Raw genomic sequence first — 19,754 nt, 5'->3', positions numbered from 1 at the left:
AGAAAGGCTCAGGGCAGATAGAAACACATGCTTCTTTTTAATTTTCTCCATATGCACTTCAGACTCCCATTTCCTAGAACTGCAAATTATGATTTACTCAAAAATTGGCATTGTTGTAACAACAGGTTAGTGATTTAGAAGGATATTTTTGTTTGTGCTTTGCAGTGAAACAACAAATGATTTGTCCCCTTCCAACTCTGGAGTTAAGCATTCATTCTGCATTTATTTCCTATACAGGTTGTACAAAAATGGCACTTAAAAGTCTGACAATGGATCTACATTCATGTTTCCTCTTCAGAGAAAAAGCCATTTGAGTTATAATATCTCTGCAGAGTTATTTATGTCAAATAAATGGTGTATAATGTCCAAAAATCAAGGAAAAAATTTCTCACAGTATACTCCCTGACCTTATTGAAAACCATAATTTTAAAGTCATAAAATCTGAACCATTTCAAATATTTTTGTAAGGAGAAGCCAGGCACAGTAGGCTCATACCTGTAATCCTAGCTACTCAGGAGGCTGAAATCTGAGAATCAAGGTTCAAAGCCAGCCCAGGCACAAAAAGATCTGAGAGTCTTATCTCCAGTTAACCTCTGGAAAATGAGAAGTGGGGCTTGGCTCAAGGATAGGTCAGTAGTCTTGAGCTGAAGAGCTCAGGGACAGTGCCCAGGCCCAAGGGTAGGGCGATAGCCTTGAGCTGAAGAGCTCAGGGACAGTGCCCAGGCCAAGTTCAAGACCCATGACCAACTGACAAAAAAAATTCATAAGGAGAAATAGGAAAATAGATGCCTATTTAAAAATTATAGTTATTCTTTAATATATATATGTAAAGAGAAAGAGAGTTTTATTTTCTTTAATTAATTGTACAGAGTTTTTATTCAACAACAGAATAGTATTTTAAAAAGAATTTAAATACATGAACTTGGAGATTACATTGGAATAAGAGGCCTGTTATTTTTTTTTTAACCAGGCTTGAGTTTCAGCCAAAACTAGTTGATAGAGCCTTTAGAAATTATCCATTATCATCTAAGTATCCATTTGATAGTTTACCTTTCCAAAAAATCCACTGCTGGTTTCTCCCTTTCAAAGGAACACTAAGCTTTTTGACATGAAACATTCTTTATATAGAAAACATCATTAGTGAATTCCTGGTGAGGAGCCATATGCCCCATATGTGGAATTTTCCATTTTATTTCCCATTTACTGGTAGGAAGTTCAGGTCTAATATTCTGAGGTACCTCAATCCTTCTCATTAGAAGAGCAGTGGACAAGTAGTTGTAGTTCAGAAAGCTACTACAATAATGAATATTGTATTGTTATGTGAGAATCTTACTAGTGCCTCAATTTCTCTGCATGAAAAGACAGATAATAAAAAATGAACAGATAAACAGTCGACCCATAATACAAGCCACTGTGAATAATTTTTCTTTCCCCCAAAATAAATGATGTCACCAACCCGTACATTATCAGTTGAGTGTATTTTCGAAATGTATTTTTCTATATACTTAGTATGAGAAATGAATTTAAATTTAGTATGAGAAATGAATGTTGCTTTCTGTATGTGTCTTTATACATAAACTATATTAATATAGTTTGCCAATTTTCTCTTTATAGGAATGGTTCATCTCATTCTTTAAAGCTAAAGCATAGACTTTCACAACACTAGAATTCATTTAGTAATTACCAACCTCATGGTTGTTTAAGTTGCCTTAAACATTCCAATATCATGCCATTGAGCAAATACATAGATAAAGAGTTAAAAAATGTCAGTTCAATCAACATCCAGGCATATGTCCCCTTATGAATGCAGTATAGCTCCTAGCCTATATAATGGAAATGAATTCTGCTACATGAAGAATTAAATATTTAAATTTAATAAACATGGCTAATTTGCCCACTTTCCATCCCCTTAGATTATGTCTGACTGAACAATTTAACCATTGTTTATTTGTCAAATTGCTTGTCCTTTGGATACATACCACCATTCATTCGGTTCATCCAAGCTTCCTTGAGATCTCTGGCAGTTTATAAACTCTCCTTCATCAGATTTTCCTGTCAAATTTGCTCATTTTCTCTTTTAAAAAATTTTAACTTTTAAAAAGAGTAGTACAAAGAGTTTCAATTTACCATGCTCGTGTGTACAATGCATCTTGATCAGTTACCATTTCTACCATTCTTCCCCTCCATCTAGCTCAGCCCCATCCATCCCCATCCCAATTTCCTAGTTTCATTTTCACATGGACATCGAGTCTTAGCACTGCATTTGCATCATCATTCCTTTCTTCATTCACCTGTCTTCTCCACTTTGAGTCCTACTTGCTATCAGATAGATTTCAGCTTCCTGGCATTCATGTTATTAACCTGTTTAAGCAGAAAAACTTACCACTCTGTATACCATATTTCTATCAGAAAAAAACCTAGTATTTTTTTTTATCATTTTCAAGGAAAGAGATAGACTTCAAAAGGAAATGATGGTGAGTGAAATGAGTCAGATTCGGAGAGTCAAGTGAGTCAGTCTCTCGCATGTGAAAATTAGGCCTAGACTATAAACATAATGAAAGTATATGCAGGTCCGGATGTACATAAACACCATCATTTGCCACTAGCATTCTTATTTGGCTGTAATCTTTTTTACTTATTTCTTTTCATTACTGAGTTTCTTAAACTCAGAATCTTTCATTTGCTAGGCAAGTACGTTACCTTGTGAACCACGTCCTCAGACCCAATTACAAGTTAGTTCTTGATGGTGACATATATCCTAGTCAATTTTGGTAGGGAGCATGGTGTCATGTATATTGGGGGGGGGGAAGAAATACTGATTCAGTTATAGCTCTGAGGATCTGTATGTCCGAATATGTAATAACCTTTTCCATACAAAAGCAAAGCTAAAAGACCTAAAGAATCAAAAGCAACTTACCTTGAAGGGACTACATACAGCTGAAAGAAGACTAAAGAATGAAAACCTAGAGCTGGGCATGGTGGCTCATGCCTGTAACCCTAGCTACTCAGGAGGTAGAGATCTGAGGATAAAGGTTCAAAGCCAGCTGGGCACAAAAGGACATAAGACTTTTATCTGCAATTAACCTCAAGAAAATGGGAAGTAGGGCTTGGCTCAAGGGGAGGGTGGTAGCCTTGAGCTGAAGAGCTCAGGGACAATGCCCAAGCCAGTTCAAGTCCCATGACCGCCCCCCTCCACACAAAAAAGAATGAAAACCTAGAGCATTGTTTGTTTTACCTCTGTCAAGTTTCTTCCTCCTTCCTTATTTATTATCTCAGAGTTTGTACAGTTCACCTTAAAAGGACACATGAAAATTCTTTCCTCATATCATGGCTATTTTTCCGTTACCTTCAGGGGCTGCCTGCAGTGTCTGACCTAGAAAAGGCTCACTGGAAGCACAGCCAGCAGATGTACACGCTGTAAGTGTGAAGCTGTAGTTGGTGTATGGCTGGAGACCTAGAAAGAGCAAATAAGAACAGAAAAGTACATCTTAAGAGCATTATTTATGGCCAATTAAGCACCAGAAGTAGCATTCGGAGTTGAAGATACGATATTTAAAAGGAGTTAAGATCCCTCTGAAACATTTGGGGGGCTCATACCAAGCACACACTCTATCTACACTCTTTGGCCCCTAAAACCCTTTTTGTGAAGATATGAATTTTAGGCAGTAGTTAAATATTGATGGAAATTTCATTGATTTCTGGTTAAAAAAAAAAAGGATTTTCAGCCAAAGAAGAGACCTTAACATCTCTACAATCCATCCATCCTTCTTCTGATTTCTCTCTACAGGATGTCTCTGAGGATTTGATTTGAAGCATTCCACCTCCCATCTTTAAAGAGCTCCTGGGGTTTCCTTATTTTGTTTAAAAGTCCTTCCTTGTATTGTAGTAAAAAAAAATCTTTCTATCACTTCTGCCCACAGGGATGTAAAGAACAAATCTAGTTTCTTTTCTATATGACAATTCTTCAAGTATTTGTTGTCAGTTACAAAATCCCCCTTGAGTTTTCTCCTCCCCAAAATAACAACCCCAGGTTCTGAAACTGTTCTGTATTTGAGTGTGAGTAATATCTATCTATCTATCTATCTATCTATCTATCTATCTATCTATCTATCTATCTATCTATATCTATATATCAAAAAGTTAGATTTGCCATTTTCTATCCCCATGTCAAATTTCAGTTCATCTGAATACCCACCCATGGGCTTTTTAAACTTTGAACTTTCTTACTATTTGTGTTCATTTTGTATCATCTCCTCGTTTTTTTTTTAAATTTTCTTCATTTGATGGATTTGTCTTTACCCATAGATTAAGGATAACTAAGCTAATCAGAATAGAGCTGATTTACTTCTTGTTTTATTTAGAATGTGATATGATGTGGCATGGGAATTGCTTAATAACATCTCAGGGAAAAAAGAATGACTTAATCCGTTTACGACAGAAATTGTAGATGCTATATTTCACCACTCTGTGACTGGCGACCTTGGACGAGTTACCTCTTTGCCTTGGTCTACTGATCTGTAAAATGGGGAATCACTATAGCATGTAGCTTATATGAGAAGATGAAATGAAATAACCAGAGTAGTATTTTATATTAGTAGAGACAACATTAAGACTCAGCAGCATTCAACAAGGAGTGTATTGGCACTTACAAGATATTCTTTTCCTTCTTGGGAAAGTTCAGTTTCTTGAATGTTTTTAAGAGATAGATTTTAGCTGAGCTGTCAAACTACTAGGTGAAATTACAGCACTGACATAATAATTTGTATGTGAATTTTAAAAATAAACTTCTAACAACATGGTCAAATATTTGGTTTTTTGGTAGGAGGATTCTTCTTTTCAACATGTTCACATGACACTTGTTTACTTTTTTTCCTTCATTCATGGGGTTTGAACTCAGAATCTAGGTGCTGTTTCTGAGCTCTTTTTGTTTAAGGCTCTACCACTTTAAGCCACAGTGTCACTTCTGACATTTGTTTTAATGTTACATTTTTGAATATTTTGAACCTTATCTAACAATATATCTAGCCTTAAAAATCTCTTTCAATGATTTTCTTCTTTCCTAATTTTCCATATTTTCTGTTTTAATATGTGCCTTTTTATTTATTGTCTTTTCTTCCATGTTGTAATCTTCCAGAGACTCAGGACTTCGTTTTTCCCACCACTGTCCTTTGGGTAGGGTTACGAGCATAAAGCAGGTACTTGTTAAGCGAGCAAAAAAAAAAAAAATGATCCAATTTGCTTGGAATGGGAGCTGGTGCCTGGCTCCTCCCCCAAAGCAATAATATTCTAGCAGCTAGAGCTGCTCCAGCTTTTGGTTTCAAGGCCCTTTGTGTTTCCTTATCAATTTAGTGATAAGATGCCTGGTACTTATTTGATTATAATCTTCCATTTGGTTGCTATGGAGGATTTACATAATTTTGATATTTACCTGATTTATAGAGGAGGAATAGGACTAAAGATCTAAGCCATACCCAAGCCATAAATGTTTGATAAAAGCTTATAGGAAAATGCTAAGATGATAAAATATAGAGCTCCAAAAGGAAGGGAAGGCAATTTCCAAGGATGAAAGTTGGAGGTTGCAGTGGCAAGCTGATATAGCTTGACAACAACCTCTTTTTATTCCAATGGATGGAAAAGGAGGTCTGGACCTATGTGATACTATCCTATCTGAAGAATTCTGGCTTCCTCTGTTTACCTCTGAGTGTAGAGAAGATACCTTTGAATGTTTCTCTTTCCTAATTTTTTCCTCCTTCAGAGTGTATGTTACTGGCGTAATATTAGTTACATGTTACTTGCAAAAGAACAAACCAATAAATATTTTAGAAGGATGGCAGGGATATGAGGCTGATGAGGCCCAGATGTTTTTACCAGTGTGAAACCATCACTAGTATGACCTGACAATGTCGATCCCCACTGAACTGGAGGTTCTTTTGTCTTTTGCATTTTTGTCAGTTGTGGGGCTCTAATTTAGGGCCTGGGCACAATCCTTGAGCTTTTTTCACTCAAGGCTATCAGTCTATCATTTTGAGTCACAGCTCTACTTCTGGTTTTCTGGTGGTTATTGGGAGGTAAGAGTCTCAGAAGTATTCCTACTTGGCTTTGAACCTGGAGCTTCAGATCTCAGCCTCCTGAGTAGCTAGGATTATAGGCGTGAGCCACTGGCACCCCGCTTTGGAGATTCCTTATGATGTGTAATAATAACAGACAATGCTCAATAATAGTAATAATGAAATCTGTCAACAATAAATATTTCCTAATTCTTGTCTGTATGCCTGATGCAATTATAGTGGGAAAAAGTGAAGATATTACTAGGCAGTTAACCCTCAAAACTGTTTTCTGGAGTATTTTGACAAGAACAATGATTTCTCTTCCATATGGCTTAGTTCTAGGCATGCCATAGTCTTTAAGAAATGGTAGAAAGTGGGTATTAATAGGGGGAAGATCAAAATCTGATTATTTTCTCTCTTTCTATGAAAAATCAACTTAACATGGACCACAGACTGATATGACTCAAAACTGAAATGAAGAAAGCATTGGGATAGGGAATTTTTCTTTGGGGGGTGGGGAGGGATATCAAAGCAAGACTGAGAAAATGAAACGAAAGCATATAGACAGTAATGTAGCAAACTTAAAGCCACGGGAAACGATCAACAAAGTGAAGAGACTGCCTACAGAATGGAAAGATTCATCTAACAGTAGACTAATCTCCAGAATATATAAAAATCTGAAAATGGTTAACAACAAAAATAAGTAATCTAATTGAAAGAGCTGAACAAATGGTCCAAACAAATACGTTTCTAAAGAATTGTATTTCAGTGTTTAGGGGGTCGAGTCAGGAGCATTGTAAGTTTGGAGATCTTAGTGAAGCGCTCTCTCTCTCTCTCTCTCTCTCTCTCTCTCTCTCTCTCTCTCTCTCTCTCTCTGCCTCTGTTTCTCTCTCTGACTCTCTCTGTCTCTCTCTGTCTCTGTCTCTATCTGTTTCTCTCTCACACATACATACACATAAAATCAAAGAAAAAAAGAGGGGCAGGAGGAGGTGAAGAGGTGATGGAGGAAGAGAAGGAAGAAGAGGAAAGAAAGAAGAAAAGGAGAAATATGAAAAATGCTGAAACAATATAAAAATATTATGTTGATAGTTATCAAGGAAATGCAAATCAAAACTACAAGACAGCATCTCACATTAGAGTGGCTATTATGAAAAGTTTCTCTAAATATCCAGGTGCTCGTGGCTCACACCTGTAATCCTAGCTATTCAGAAGGCTGAGATCTGAGGATCACAGTTCAAATCCAGTTCAGGTGCAAAAGTCCTGAGACTCTTATCTCCAGTTAACCATCAGAAAAACAGAAGTGGCACTGTGGCTCAAGGGACAGAGCACTAGCCTTGAGTTGAAGAGCTCAGGGAACAGAGTTCAAGCCCCATGACAAAACAAAACAAAACAAAACAGTTTCTCTAAATAAATACTGATGAGGATGTGGAGAAAAACAAACCACCCACACAATGTTGAATTATGAAGCATATAATGAAGGTTCCTCAAAATTAAAATCAAGCTGATGTACCATAGTGTCCAGTTATTCATACACATACATATATATGTATGTGTGTGTGTGTGTGTGTGTGTGTGTGTGTGTGTGTGTCAGTATGGGCTTGAGCCATCACAGTCTTCCTTAGCAATTTTGAGGGCTGGCTTTCTACCACTTGAGCCATACCTCCTCTTCTAGTTTTTGATGGTCAATTGGAGACAATTAGCTAGCTGTGCTTTTTCTGCCAAGCTGGCTATCAACCATGATCATCAGACCTCAACTTGGAGTAGCCAGGATTACAGGCGCAAGACACAGGCACTTGGACTAAATAGCATTTTAATTGACATCTTTTAATAGTATACTGCAATTTTAGAGCTGTACTTAATTATACAGTATATTTGGCTATATCCTGTAAATGTGGTTGTACTGCATTTCCAATGAAAGAAATATTTTGAAAGATTTAGTTCAAACATGAAGGAAATACAAAAACTATAAAGAACAAAGAGCAAATAAAACTCAAGGTTGCTTTTGGTGGTTACTCTATTTTTTTACCTCTCTTTTCATTGTAGTCTACATACTAAATGTACTTTATGAGAGCTACATTTATTTTCAAAAGTGTTAGTTATAAAGTCACATAAGTTACCTCTAGCTAAGTTTATCGAGTGCCTAATACTAGCCAGCTTTGTTCCACAGAAAGGAGCACATTCCACGAATGCCCACACTACTGCATGATGCATATAGTCATTTTTTTTAATAAAAGAGACTACAGAGAGCTTGGGAATAACTGTGTATGATCACAGAGATAAGGAAGGGACAAGACCTGGACTGAAACGAGCAGCTGGAGTAAAAAAAGTTGACCCAAAATAGTTGGATCAAACTGCCTACCTGGATAATATAATTGATAACACAGGTGCTTGAAAGCCCAAGGAAATCTTTAGTAACACACACAGAAAAATCCAAGGGTAATATACATTTCAATATTTTTGCTTTGAATACAATTGCAAGTCACTTTCTAATACAGTAGTAATAGAACAGAGCTGTTAGAGGACCTGAGTCGCAAAGTTAGCCAGCTCGAATTCTAGTCATTACCTACTTATTAACCACACCCAGAAGTAAGTTTTCAGGCCTTCAAGTACCTCAGTATTTATATATGTAAATAAGGGCATATTACTTTAATTTGCTTAAACTAGGTTACAGACTAACTTTAGGGTAAACAGTATCTAAATCCCTCCTTTGAATTGTCTGTGTTTAGCTCTTAATATATTTCATATAAGGGTCAGATCACCAATAGGCTGGGTTTAAATAACCTACAAGCAAAGCAGCAGCTGCTTTCAGGCAGGGAAGATTTACATGAACTGAATGACCTTTCATATAGATGACTCTGTAAAACTCAATAAGATCCATACATTTCAACTGGAATATGCTGTCATTCTAAGTAAGCCCCTATTGGTAGTCCTTAAAATGAGATATCTATGAACTATTAGCAACAGACAATGAAAAGGGCACACCAATTGGAAACTACTCATGAATTGATCAGGATGAGAAGAGGGAAATAAAGTGATGTCTCCAAGGAACCATTCTGACTGTAACTTAATCCTCCAGTCGAAGAGTAGAAGGAGAAAAGAAAACATCATTCAAGTACTCAGGATCAAATTAGACAAGTAGGAAATAGCAGTTGTAGGGTAGAGAAAGGCAAACGCATGGAGAAGAGCCAAGCATTTAACATTTCAGTACAGTGAAGATAACTATGGCTGCAAATTACCTGAATTTCCCTACAGGGAATCGTGTTCTCTTTTAAAGGAAAGAAGCATAATATAACCAAATGCATTACAATTACACTTCAAGAGTAAATGTGTGTTAAAAAGGCACAAGGAAAAAGTCTGCTTATGGTCCATAAAAATATGATTTGGCAAATGTAAGCCATGACTGTGTAAGTTACATTTCATGCATTCTATCAAGAACAGCTTGCTTCTAATTTTTAGTCTCCAGATAAATTGTCAGGAAAAGGCACTTTGTCCATTATAATTTCAGACAGCAAGTGTTATTTCAAAGCATTCAGTCAATGATTCTACACTATCACTGGTTATTTTCAAAATAAAATATGAAATTTAAGAGGCTTGTCACTGGGGACTAAGTTAGACGGAGTTTCTGTTATACTACATAGTAAGGTGACTGCAGAAAATGATAATGTACTGTATATTTCAAAAGAGTGAGCCAGATGCCAGTGACACATGCCTGCATATCATAGCTTCTTAGGAGGCTCAGATCTGAAGATAGTAGGTTCAAAGGTAGCCTAGGGAAGAAATGTCCTGGCAATTTTTATCTCTAATTAATCACAAAAAACCAGAAGTTGAAATGTGACTCAACCAGTAGAGCAATAGCCTTGAGTGAAAAAACCAGGGACAGAAACATGACCCTAAATTCAAGCACTTACTGCACACACTCACAAAGACAAAGAAGAATTTGATAAGTTTTTTCTTCTGTTTTCCTCACAAAATAGTAAGTATTTGAGGAGATATCATACAATATGACTTGAACATTACACAATATGTACATATATTTGGAACATCACATGTTGCTCAGATTTTATGGACAATTAAAAAACTGTAACTCCCTAAGTTCTTGGATAGTCCTGTTTAGTGACCACTTCCACCATGAAAAGGCCCCAGTTACTCCACAAAGTTTTTTTTTTTTATGTCCTCTTTGTAATAATGACATTCTCTTTGGCCTTTACTTGCCCTTGGCCTCCCTGAGTGGTCCTCATAAGAGCATCTTTTCTCATGGAGATTACCAGAATTGCAGCATTCACTGGCTATCTTGTCTATCATGTACAGAGCAAGGACTGGTGTCTACAATAAGTTAAAAGGGAATGTCTAGATTCTCAAATCTGACACATGAAGACATCATCGAATTGCTTCTGAGATATCTATGGCACATATAAATTATGGCATGCTTTTCATACCATGTAGTTAAGTACTATCTCCATAGTTGCTATTCTGAATAAAGTTCCTTAGCTTTGGGATGAGATCATCCATTCCTAAATTTATCTCATTCTATAGAATCCTTCCATGAGCAGCCACTTCCTGTATTAGTGCTTTATTAGTTCACTTCACACATGATATGGACAAGATATCACAAGAAGTCTCCCACATGATAAACACCAATGAGATAAAAATCATTGCTTTCTGTCCTGATTGCTTGTTTCAAGCTGATTTAAATAATTAATTCTCTATTTTGTGTAAATTTCTAGCCTTAGCTTGGGCTTTTTTTCCCCCAGAGAAAGCAGACCCATCTCAAGATACATATCCTTTTTGGGGGTTAGGGGTATATACAGGCATCTTGTTGCTAGGGTTTAAACTCAAAGACTGGGCCCTGTTGTCTTTTAGCTTTTCTATCACTCTATGACTTTTTTAATGGTATTTTATTGTAGAATCTCATGGACTTTTCTGTCTGGACTGGATTTGAACCAGGATTCTCATCTCAGCTTCCTGATTAGCCAGGATTACAGACACAAGTTATCTGTGTCTGGCAGAGAGGCACTTCTTTGATAGACCCTCTCTAAATACAGACCTGTGTTATACCTATTATTCAGGTAATCACTAAAGAAAGTTTTGGCATTTGACTACAGTAGCCATAATTTAATAAATTGCTTTCTTCTTTATAACTCTTGTAGCACATGGAGACTCTCCTTTGTATCTTCAGGCAGAGCTTTCTTTCACCATTAAAACCAAAATATAGGGCTGGGAGTTTGGCCTAGTGGTAGAGTGCTTGCCTAGCATGCACGAAAACCTAGGTTCAATTCCTCCATACCACATAAATAGAAAAAAAAGTGGTGCTGAGGCTCAAGTGGCAGAGCTCTAGCATTGAGAAAGTCCAAGGACAGTGCTCAGGCTCTAAGCTCAAGCCCAGGACTGGCAAAAAACAAAACAAAACAAACACACAAAAAACCAACCAAACTGTAGTTGTACTCAGTGACAGCAAATGATGACAGTCTTCACTTAGAAAAGGGGCTGGTGACAACCAGAATGAGTGATTGCTTGGCCAAAGACCCTTGAAAGATCTGAAATTTCAGGGCAAATATTTTCGTTCCTTAAAAAAGAAGTATCTAGGTGGGTGTTGATCATTAGTTTGTTTTAAACGTATTTTCTTTTCAAATAGACAGAGTTAGCTTCCTTCATGTTTGGAAAAATGAAAACAATGTCATGATATCTGTGTTCACAGTCTGGGGTTGGATACTTAGTCACTATCTGAGAGAAGGGAAATGAAGCCCAGAATGCTATGAACAACTGCATCAAACACTCAATGCTGTTAGGAGAACACAGACATCACCAAGAATTTTCTTCCTCTCTGTTTCAGTTAAGGCAATAGACTGTCAAGAAATCCTGATTGCCAGAAGACAGTTTTGGAGGTTTGCAATTGCTCCATGCAGCCTAAGGCCTGTGCTCTGTTTTTATCCTCCTGAAATTCATTATTGCTCTGAAGAAGGGCCCCTGAATTTTCCCCTGGCAATGGTGCCCTTGCCAGTTATGTAAGCCATTCTTTGGGAGATTTTAGATGTGACCATTTCTTTTTAAAAAATCAGGAATTTAATGGGATACTTTAATTTTCCTATTCAATATTTATTCCTCAACAAGTATTTTTGATTATGCTCATTACCCTGATAGGTATTAGCAAGACAACCAAGAAAAAGAAAGTATTTTCTCTGCTTTAAAGAGGTTTATTTACCATCACAGGAACAGACAAGATACTAAGGTAGATAATAATATCTATTGAAAATAGTCTATAGAAGCACAGAGTACAGTTTTCTAAAAGTAAAATCCCAGGCCTCACCCTAGGGTAGCTTCTCCCTACAATCTCCATTGCTCAGGAGCCTTTACAAAAGATGGAGGTTAGAAACCAGCCCAGGCAAAATGTCCTCAACATGTAATTTCCAATCAACCAGCACCAGGCTGAATTTGGAGTCATGGCTCCAGTTATAGATTACCAGTTGAACAAGTAGACCAAGAAAGCTTGAGGCTCTAAATTCAAATGTTAGTATTGGAAATGAAGTAATGAACCAACCAACTAACTAAATTCCCAATACAAGGCATTCCCATGTTCTGTTCTACTGTTGCCACATTCTTCTCCTGAAAGTGATGTGCTCTCTGTTTCATTGTGAGATTAGTATTACATTTTCTGCTACCTGCATGCAGTATTGTTGGGGTTTAAGCTAGGTAGTGCAAAATGTTTTCTTAAACTTCTAGGAGAATGAAATGGAATGCAAATTGTTCTCTCTTTGCTTTTAATAGGGGCATCTTCAGAGTAAAATGCAACTTTTCGTTAATCATTTTGGAAACACTGTTCCCTGGGGTTAGAGATACCTAGGCCCTTATTATGCTCTGTGGATTTCATAATTTAGTTAATCCTTTTACGTTTCTTCCATACCCTTAAGCTCACATCCGAAGAAGACTGGGGTATCAAGTAGTGGTGAGCCAAAGCCAAACAATGCCAGAGCTGACATCCAGATTGTTCTGTGCGGGTGGGAGGGTGTGTTTAGTAATAAATGATATGAAAAGGTCTTTTATTGACAAGCTGTCGAGCGTTGTTTGCATTAGCGAATAGGAGAAGATGATGGTTGCTGTTCCACTTGGCCCCACGGGGACTGGGCTCAGTGAGATAGGAGAAAACGCTTCAGTTTACTTAAAGCATTGATAACACCTCTAAATAATTAACTGAGGACTTCCTGTCTCCAATTACTTAATGCTTTCTTTAAAAAAAAACATCTTGAGAGGATTATAAGCAATTTATGGATTCCACATGATGAGTGCATTCGGCCACTATTCCCACAAAGCATTTAGGGGATCATGTTTCTAAAGCTTGGAGGTAATTAAAAATAAGCATGGAGACAATGGGGATGAGGCAAGGTGCTGGATTTCCCTGTTGTCATCCTCCAGACCTAGATTTTTCAGGCTCTGGGAGGACCGCGGACTACAGCTTCATTAGTGTGCTGTTGCTTAGGGAATGCCAAGGTTTCAGAAATGATGAGAAAATCAAAACATGTATCCTAGGGGGTTTCAGGCAGCTCTTTCATCAAACACCAGAGATGGAATGGGAAATAAATTTGATTATTTTACTTCATTCCATGAACTCAATAAAATAGTCATTCACATCATAAAATACTTCTGGAGTGTACTTAGTCAGTCAGCTAACCATGGAACTGAATTTTCCTTGGCAGAAAAATGTGTAATATTATATAGATTAAGGATTTAGATAATCTCACGCCTAGCACCATTCTTGTCCCAGAGGAATGGTGACGGTGATTTGGTAAAGTTGAGCTCAATGAGGCACATCTAAGAAGAAAGGAAGGAGGGGGAAAAAAGAAAAAAAGAAAAAGAAATCTCTGTTTAGAGCTGTATTATATAAATAAAAGACTTTAAATATATGTAAAACAGAACACTGGAAATGATCAAATAGCATCAAAAGGGTTTTTTTTCTTTTCAGTTTATGTTTTTATAAAATGCAAAAGTATAGAGAAAAAATCTTCAAATGCTTATTCTGATGAAAGAGTTGATTATATCCGTGTGTGTGTGTGTGTGTGCGTGTGTGTGTGTGTAAATGCCTCTCTGACATGAACATATTGATTAAAAATGACAATGAAAGGAAGGGACAGGCAGAGTGAAGGAATGTAAAGAAAAAATTTGCAATTATTTTATAATTAATGAGGTGATCAATCTTGTGGTTTTGAACATTATAATTGAATTTGGTCTGCCGGTGTATAAAGGCTTCTCTGTAAAAACTGCAATCCAGTATATAATTTAAAGCCAGTGCTAGCTAATTAACCAGAGACCAGATGAAACATTCCTTTAGCTCTAGATCTGTTTACTGTGGAATCTTTACTAACACAAAATCTTCATGTTTCAGGACGCCAGTGTTGGAACAAATGCTATTTCCTTCAAACCATTCTTTAGATTTGCACCACTGTGTCCTGCATAGAGTATCATTGTAGCATCCAAGATATGTTTGCAGTGTAAACTTGTCCATCTTCCTGCCTGTCCAGGACATGTTCATAACAGTGGTCTTTTTTAGAGTACTCAGGGGACTACCAAATGGGGAACTTAGTATTATTATTATTAAAGTTTAACAGTATTCTACTTTCTTTCTTTGAGGCAATACATGCTGTGGACAACCTGAGTACATTTTTTTCTTCTGTCTGTCTTTTTTTGTTTCTTCTTCATCTTTTTATTCCTCCTCCTTCTCCTCTTTCTTATGTAATAATCCTAGTGTTTGAACTCAGGGCCCTGTGTTCACTAAGTAGTATTCTATCACTTACGCCATGGCCCCAGCCCTTTTACTCCCCTTTATTTATTTTTTTTAAATAGAACATTACATTTGTTGCTCAGGGCAGGGCTTGGACCACAATCCTTTCTATGCTTCTCAGCTGCACACAGCTGGAATTACACATGCACACCACCACATCCTATTTGTTGGTTCAGATCAAGTTATTACTAAATTTCAGTTTTATTTTTTGACCCTGCCTGATCCCCAAATGTAATCCCCCAAACCATTAGGTTCTGAATGGCTAGGCTTACAGGCACATACCACTACATCTAATCTTTCTTCTTCATCTTTCAGTGTCTTAATTAGGACATCCTTCATTTGAGAGGATATGGTGAGAATCAAATGAATCAGATTGCAAATGGTTCTTAAGAATAATAAAGCAACACTAGCTCCTCAAGAGTCTAGTACTTGGAATTGGTAGAGTTACAGAAAGTGCTAAGAAATTCTAGAGTTAATTTCTGTTTGCAGGTATTAGGGAATGTCACACTTTAAGAAAGGTTTGAGCTGGCTTATTCCTGTAATGTGGGGAGAGGGGGCCAGTCATATTGCTTGAACTCAACCTGAGTGTTATCCTTGAGCTTTTTATCTCAAGGATAATGGTCTAACCTTGGAGCCATTTTCCACTGGTTAATTGGAGATAAGAGTCTCACAGACCTTAGTGCCCAGTCCGGCTTTGAACCATGATCCTCAGATCTCAGCCTCCTGTGTACCTGGGATTACAGGTGTGAGCCACCATGCCCAGAATGCATGTAATTTTATCTATGCAGAAGGCTGAGTTCTGAGGATAGAGGTTAGAAACCAGACTGGGCAAAAGACTTTTATTTACAATTCACCAACAAACAGAGAACTGGAGGCATGGTTCACTCGGTAGAGTGCCAGCAGTAAATGAAATAGAATGAGAAAGCACTATGTAAAGGTAAGCTAGGTAGGATTTTGCTATTAACTTGAAATTATTTTCACTTCTCTTGAGATAAAAAGTAAGAAACCAGTTTGTTTGCACTCTCAAGAGTTTTCCCATTTCCTTTGGCACTGGCCACTTTAAGACCCTGAATATCAAGGAACACAGGATGATGGTATGCAAATGTGTATCACCCATCTTCTCAGGCTGGTGGCACATTTGCAAAACCTCTAGAAATTAAGTCAATGGATGTTTGCTTTCTTGTCAGAAAAATTACAGAATTTAAGAAAAAAGTCATTTAGAATCACCTGCATTTTGTAGATTGAATTTTCTTAAACAAACAAAAACAGGTACATTTTTTTCTAGGTATTTCTGAGCTTCTTTGTATATTTAGTTATTTGTGTTATTAAGATATCTGCAAGGTGTAAAAAAGGGTCCTCTCTCAGGAAGTCTGTAACAGGTTGCCTGTGGTTCATGAGAACTGAGTTAGATAGGGCTGGAAATGTGTCTTAGTGGTGGAGTGTTTGCATGAAACCCTGGGTTCTATTTCTCAGTACCTCATAAACAGAAAAGGCCAGAAGTAGCTCTGTGGCTTTAGTAGTAGTGGGCTAGCCTGAGCAAAAGAGGCTTAGGGACAGTTCCCAAGTTCAAACCTCAGGACTGGTTAAAAAAATAATAAAGCCCAGAATCAGATTGTGAATAGCAAGTAATAGCTATAGCTAATAGCTAATAGATAGTGAATAGCAATTGCAAGAGTCAATTGAGACTAACTCATTAATTTCTCACATATTTTGTTAAGGATTTTTTCACATGCAAGAAGTACAGCCTGGAACAAGTTAGATCTATTTCCTACTCTTAAAGCTGGCATTTGAATCTAGGGAGATATACCATGGCAAAAATAATGAACACTACAATATCAGAGATTCAACTCTATGCTCACCAACAAGCAAGAAGGCATGGTACAACAGAGAAGCTGCCGCAGACTGGTTCCATCAAGAAATGTATCTTAGCACAAGAGATAGCCATCAAATATGTTAATTTTTAACTTGTAATTAAAATGAGCAATTATTTAAGTTCACACTACTGGACTGTGCATTTATTATAGCTTTAAGGCTAACTGTAATAGACAGTGACAAAATATATAAGGAAAGTAACACAGTTACTATTAATTAATGTTAACAATAACAAGGCATCATCCAGGTCTTTCTGTTGATTCTCCAGTGAGTAGACAAATGTTAACCTGTAGCTACCTTCTAGTCCATTTTGGCTGTCCTAAGACCCATTATCTAGGGTATAGCCTTGGGGAATGAAAAGACATCCTACAGTTTATTTGGGGGGAAAAAAACACAGACTTAATACTGATGCAACCAAAAAAAATTCCTACATGTAATGCAGATCAAAGCCAAATATAAATTATTTCTGAAGTTATCTGCTGTTGTGGCTTATTGCTGTCAGTGTGCGCTCTTCTATTAGCATGGATAAGTGGGGACCTGACCATATGTCAACAGAACACGTCCTTTGGAAGTGACCTCATCTATCAAACACACACCCCTGGGATGCTCTGCTCCCCTAGCCACAGTGACAGCCTTCTCTAGTAGGTTGCAAGTTTTTTCACCTGTGACCGTATGCTGCCTCCTGTCAGTGGCATCAGTGTAGATGAGGCCTCTCCCAGCCTGCCGGAGCTGGTACTCTTTAATGACACCATTGGGCTGCGCAGGGACCTCCCAGCTCAGATGCAGAGCCTCTGCACTGGAGGCTGTGACACTTGGCGGCATGACATTCTCAGGAATGCCTTGGGTAGTACCTGCAACTACCTGCAGACACAGGAATTAAACAGCAATTTATTGTAATCGTACACTAGGTATCCTGATCAATGAGGGTGTCACTTTTGTTTTAAAATGTGGTTGTCTGGCCTGGCATATCATTAGCAGGGGCTTGGAGAAACAATCCCTTATTTTTATTCTTTTCCCTCCCAGCCTATTTAAACAATGAAATCTGACCTTGAATACATTCCATAAGTCTCCATTTATCACAACAAGTTCAACAACAATTTTGACGGCAGAGTGCAGCCCTCAGTTTAAACAAGTAAAATCTGGTTGGCAGACTGTCTTCCTAGAGAACTCCTGATAACTCTCTTCCATATGGCCCATCAGTGTCTTTGCATTTTAACAGCCTGATTTTGTACATTTTAAGCACCAGCAAATATGGAGCAAAACCCACATCTGAACTTGCCTGCATATAATATGCTTTGAACAGTATAAACGGACAGCCTTTCTTATACTCATTTCTCTCTGACACCGAGATGAGATGATTTTATAGTGTTTTGCAGGAATGTTCTTGAAAAGAGTATCAAGTGAGAAGCCAACGAAGGCGAAAACCAACCAGTGAAGGAGTCAATAATGTCAAAATAGAGGTTTGGATCACAACCGCCACTTTCTGGCTTTGTTTATTCATGGAATTAACACCGATTTCACTTTTTACCCTTCTTTCTTTTTTTTTTTTGGCAGCTGGTAGCCATGTCTATGAAAAAAAAGCACGGATGTGTTCAAGGACTGTTTGGACCCTAACTTTTGATCAAGTCAGTTGGCTGTCATCTGTTTCAGTGGGGGTAGGCTTGAAATTGCTTCTTTTGGGGTGAGGTGTATGTTGATCAAAATTGCATATGTATCCTGCTGGTTTGGCAGTGTTTTCTTTACAAATGTTTGATGCTGCTGCTCTTATAATGTCACAAACATGTAGACAGAGTTGAAAGGGTCATTTTGTCTGTGTGGATTCGCTCTCTCAGGCTTCTCTGATAACACATACTTCTGAGAAATGGGGCTTCATTTACTTTCCTCCTCCATTATTCCTTTTTTTCCTGCCTTTCTTTCTAGCTTCTTGTATAGGATTTTCCTTCTTTTACATAAATTTGTATACCTGATACTTGTTACCTAATATTTTCCTTTCTTGTCCCTTTCTAGAGTATCCTTCAATGATCATAATTCATCACTAAAACTTCCCACATAGATCTTTCTAGCAAAACCTAACCTCTAACAAGGTCTTTATGCTTCTTCTATTTTGCTCTCTACTCCTTTTTTTACTATTATTTTTAAAAAATTTAAAAATTCTGAGATTATTCCTTTAACACTGTTTTCCTTTTTTTTAACACTTTCATGTGCTTTAAAAAAGGCACTGTTATCTACAAAATTTTCAAGCCATATAGTTTGAAAATAATTAAAGCTCCTTCCTCTTAATTCTCTTTTGTCTTCAGGTACTAGTATTTAACTTCGGGGATTTGTGTTCCTGCTTAGCTTTTTGGTTCATGGCAAAACTCTACCACTGGAGACACACTTCCACTTTGGACCCTTTACTGGTTAATTGGGAATAAGAATCTCATGGACTTTTCTGCCCAGGCTGGCATTGAACCACGATCCTCAGATTTCAGCTTCCTGAGTAGCTGGTACTATAGGCATATGCTGACAGTATCCAACTTTTCTACATGCAGTTGGCTATCAAGTTCTTTTCTTTTCTTTTTTTTTTTGCCAGTCTTGGGCTTGAGCTCAGGCTCTGAGCACTGTCCTTGGACTTTCTCAAAGCTAGAGCTCTACCGTTTGAGCCTCAGCACCATTTCTGGCTTTTTTCTATGTATGTGGTACAGAGGAATTGAACCTGGCTCTTCGTGCATGCTAGGCAAGCACTTTAACCACTAGGCCAAACTCCCGGCCCTGGCTATCAAGTTCTGCAGATTTTTGTTCCCTGCCGTTTTTTGTTTCATTATGATTTTCTTCATGCTGACCCCACGTGCTAGAATCTGTGTCTTCATTTTTTTGCCAAGGCCACTGCAGAAACCCTAGAGCCATGTATTTTTCTATGTTAGGCCTTTTTGCCTTTGTCTGTCTATTGACATCAGACAACTGGACCAGATGTGGTAGCCTAAGTCTGTCTTGCGAATACTTGAAAAAAATTGACCCTAGGAAAAGCCAGCAAGAAACTATTTGAGAAACAAAAAGCAAGAGGGCTAGGGATGTGGCTCAAGGTA

At 37.6% G+C, this 19,754-nt stretch overlaps 1 protein-coding gene across 1 annotated transcript in view; it reads right to left on the bottom strand.

Moving 5' to 3' along the window:
- Positions 1 to 19,754, bottom strand: part of Ush2a (usherin) — a 606,255-nt gene that overhangs the window by 110,962 nt on the left and 475,539 nt on the right. Inside the window, exons 54-55 of the mRNA XM_090341196.1 lie at positions 17,352 to 17,550; positions 3,347 to 3,454 (exon numbers count right to left, since the gene is read on the bottom strand). Coding sequence (XP_090197322.1) covers positions 3,347 to 3,454; positions 17,352 to 17,550 — 307 coding nt within the window. The remainder of the gene's footprint in view (positions 1 to 3,346; positions 3,455 to 17,351; positions 17,551 to 19,754) is intronic.

Source organism: Megascapheus bottae, chromosome 10 (genome assembly GCF_031878675.1).
Source record: "Megascapheus bottae isolate mThoBot1 chromosome 10, mThoBot2.hap1, whole genome shotgun sequence".
In the NCBI taxonomy this organism is placed as follows: domain Eukaryota; kingdom Metazoa; phylum Chordata; class Mammalia; order Rodentia; family Geomyidae; genus Megascapheus; species Megascapheus bottae.
This window is presented reverse-complemented; position numbering and strand designations above follow the sequence as displayed.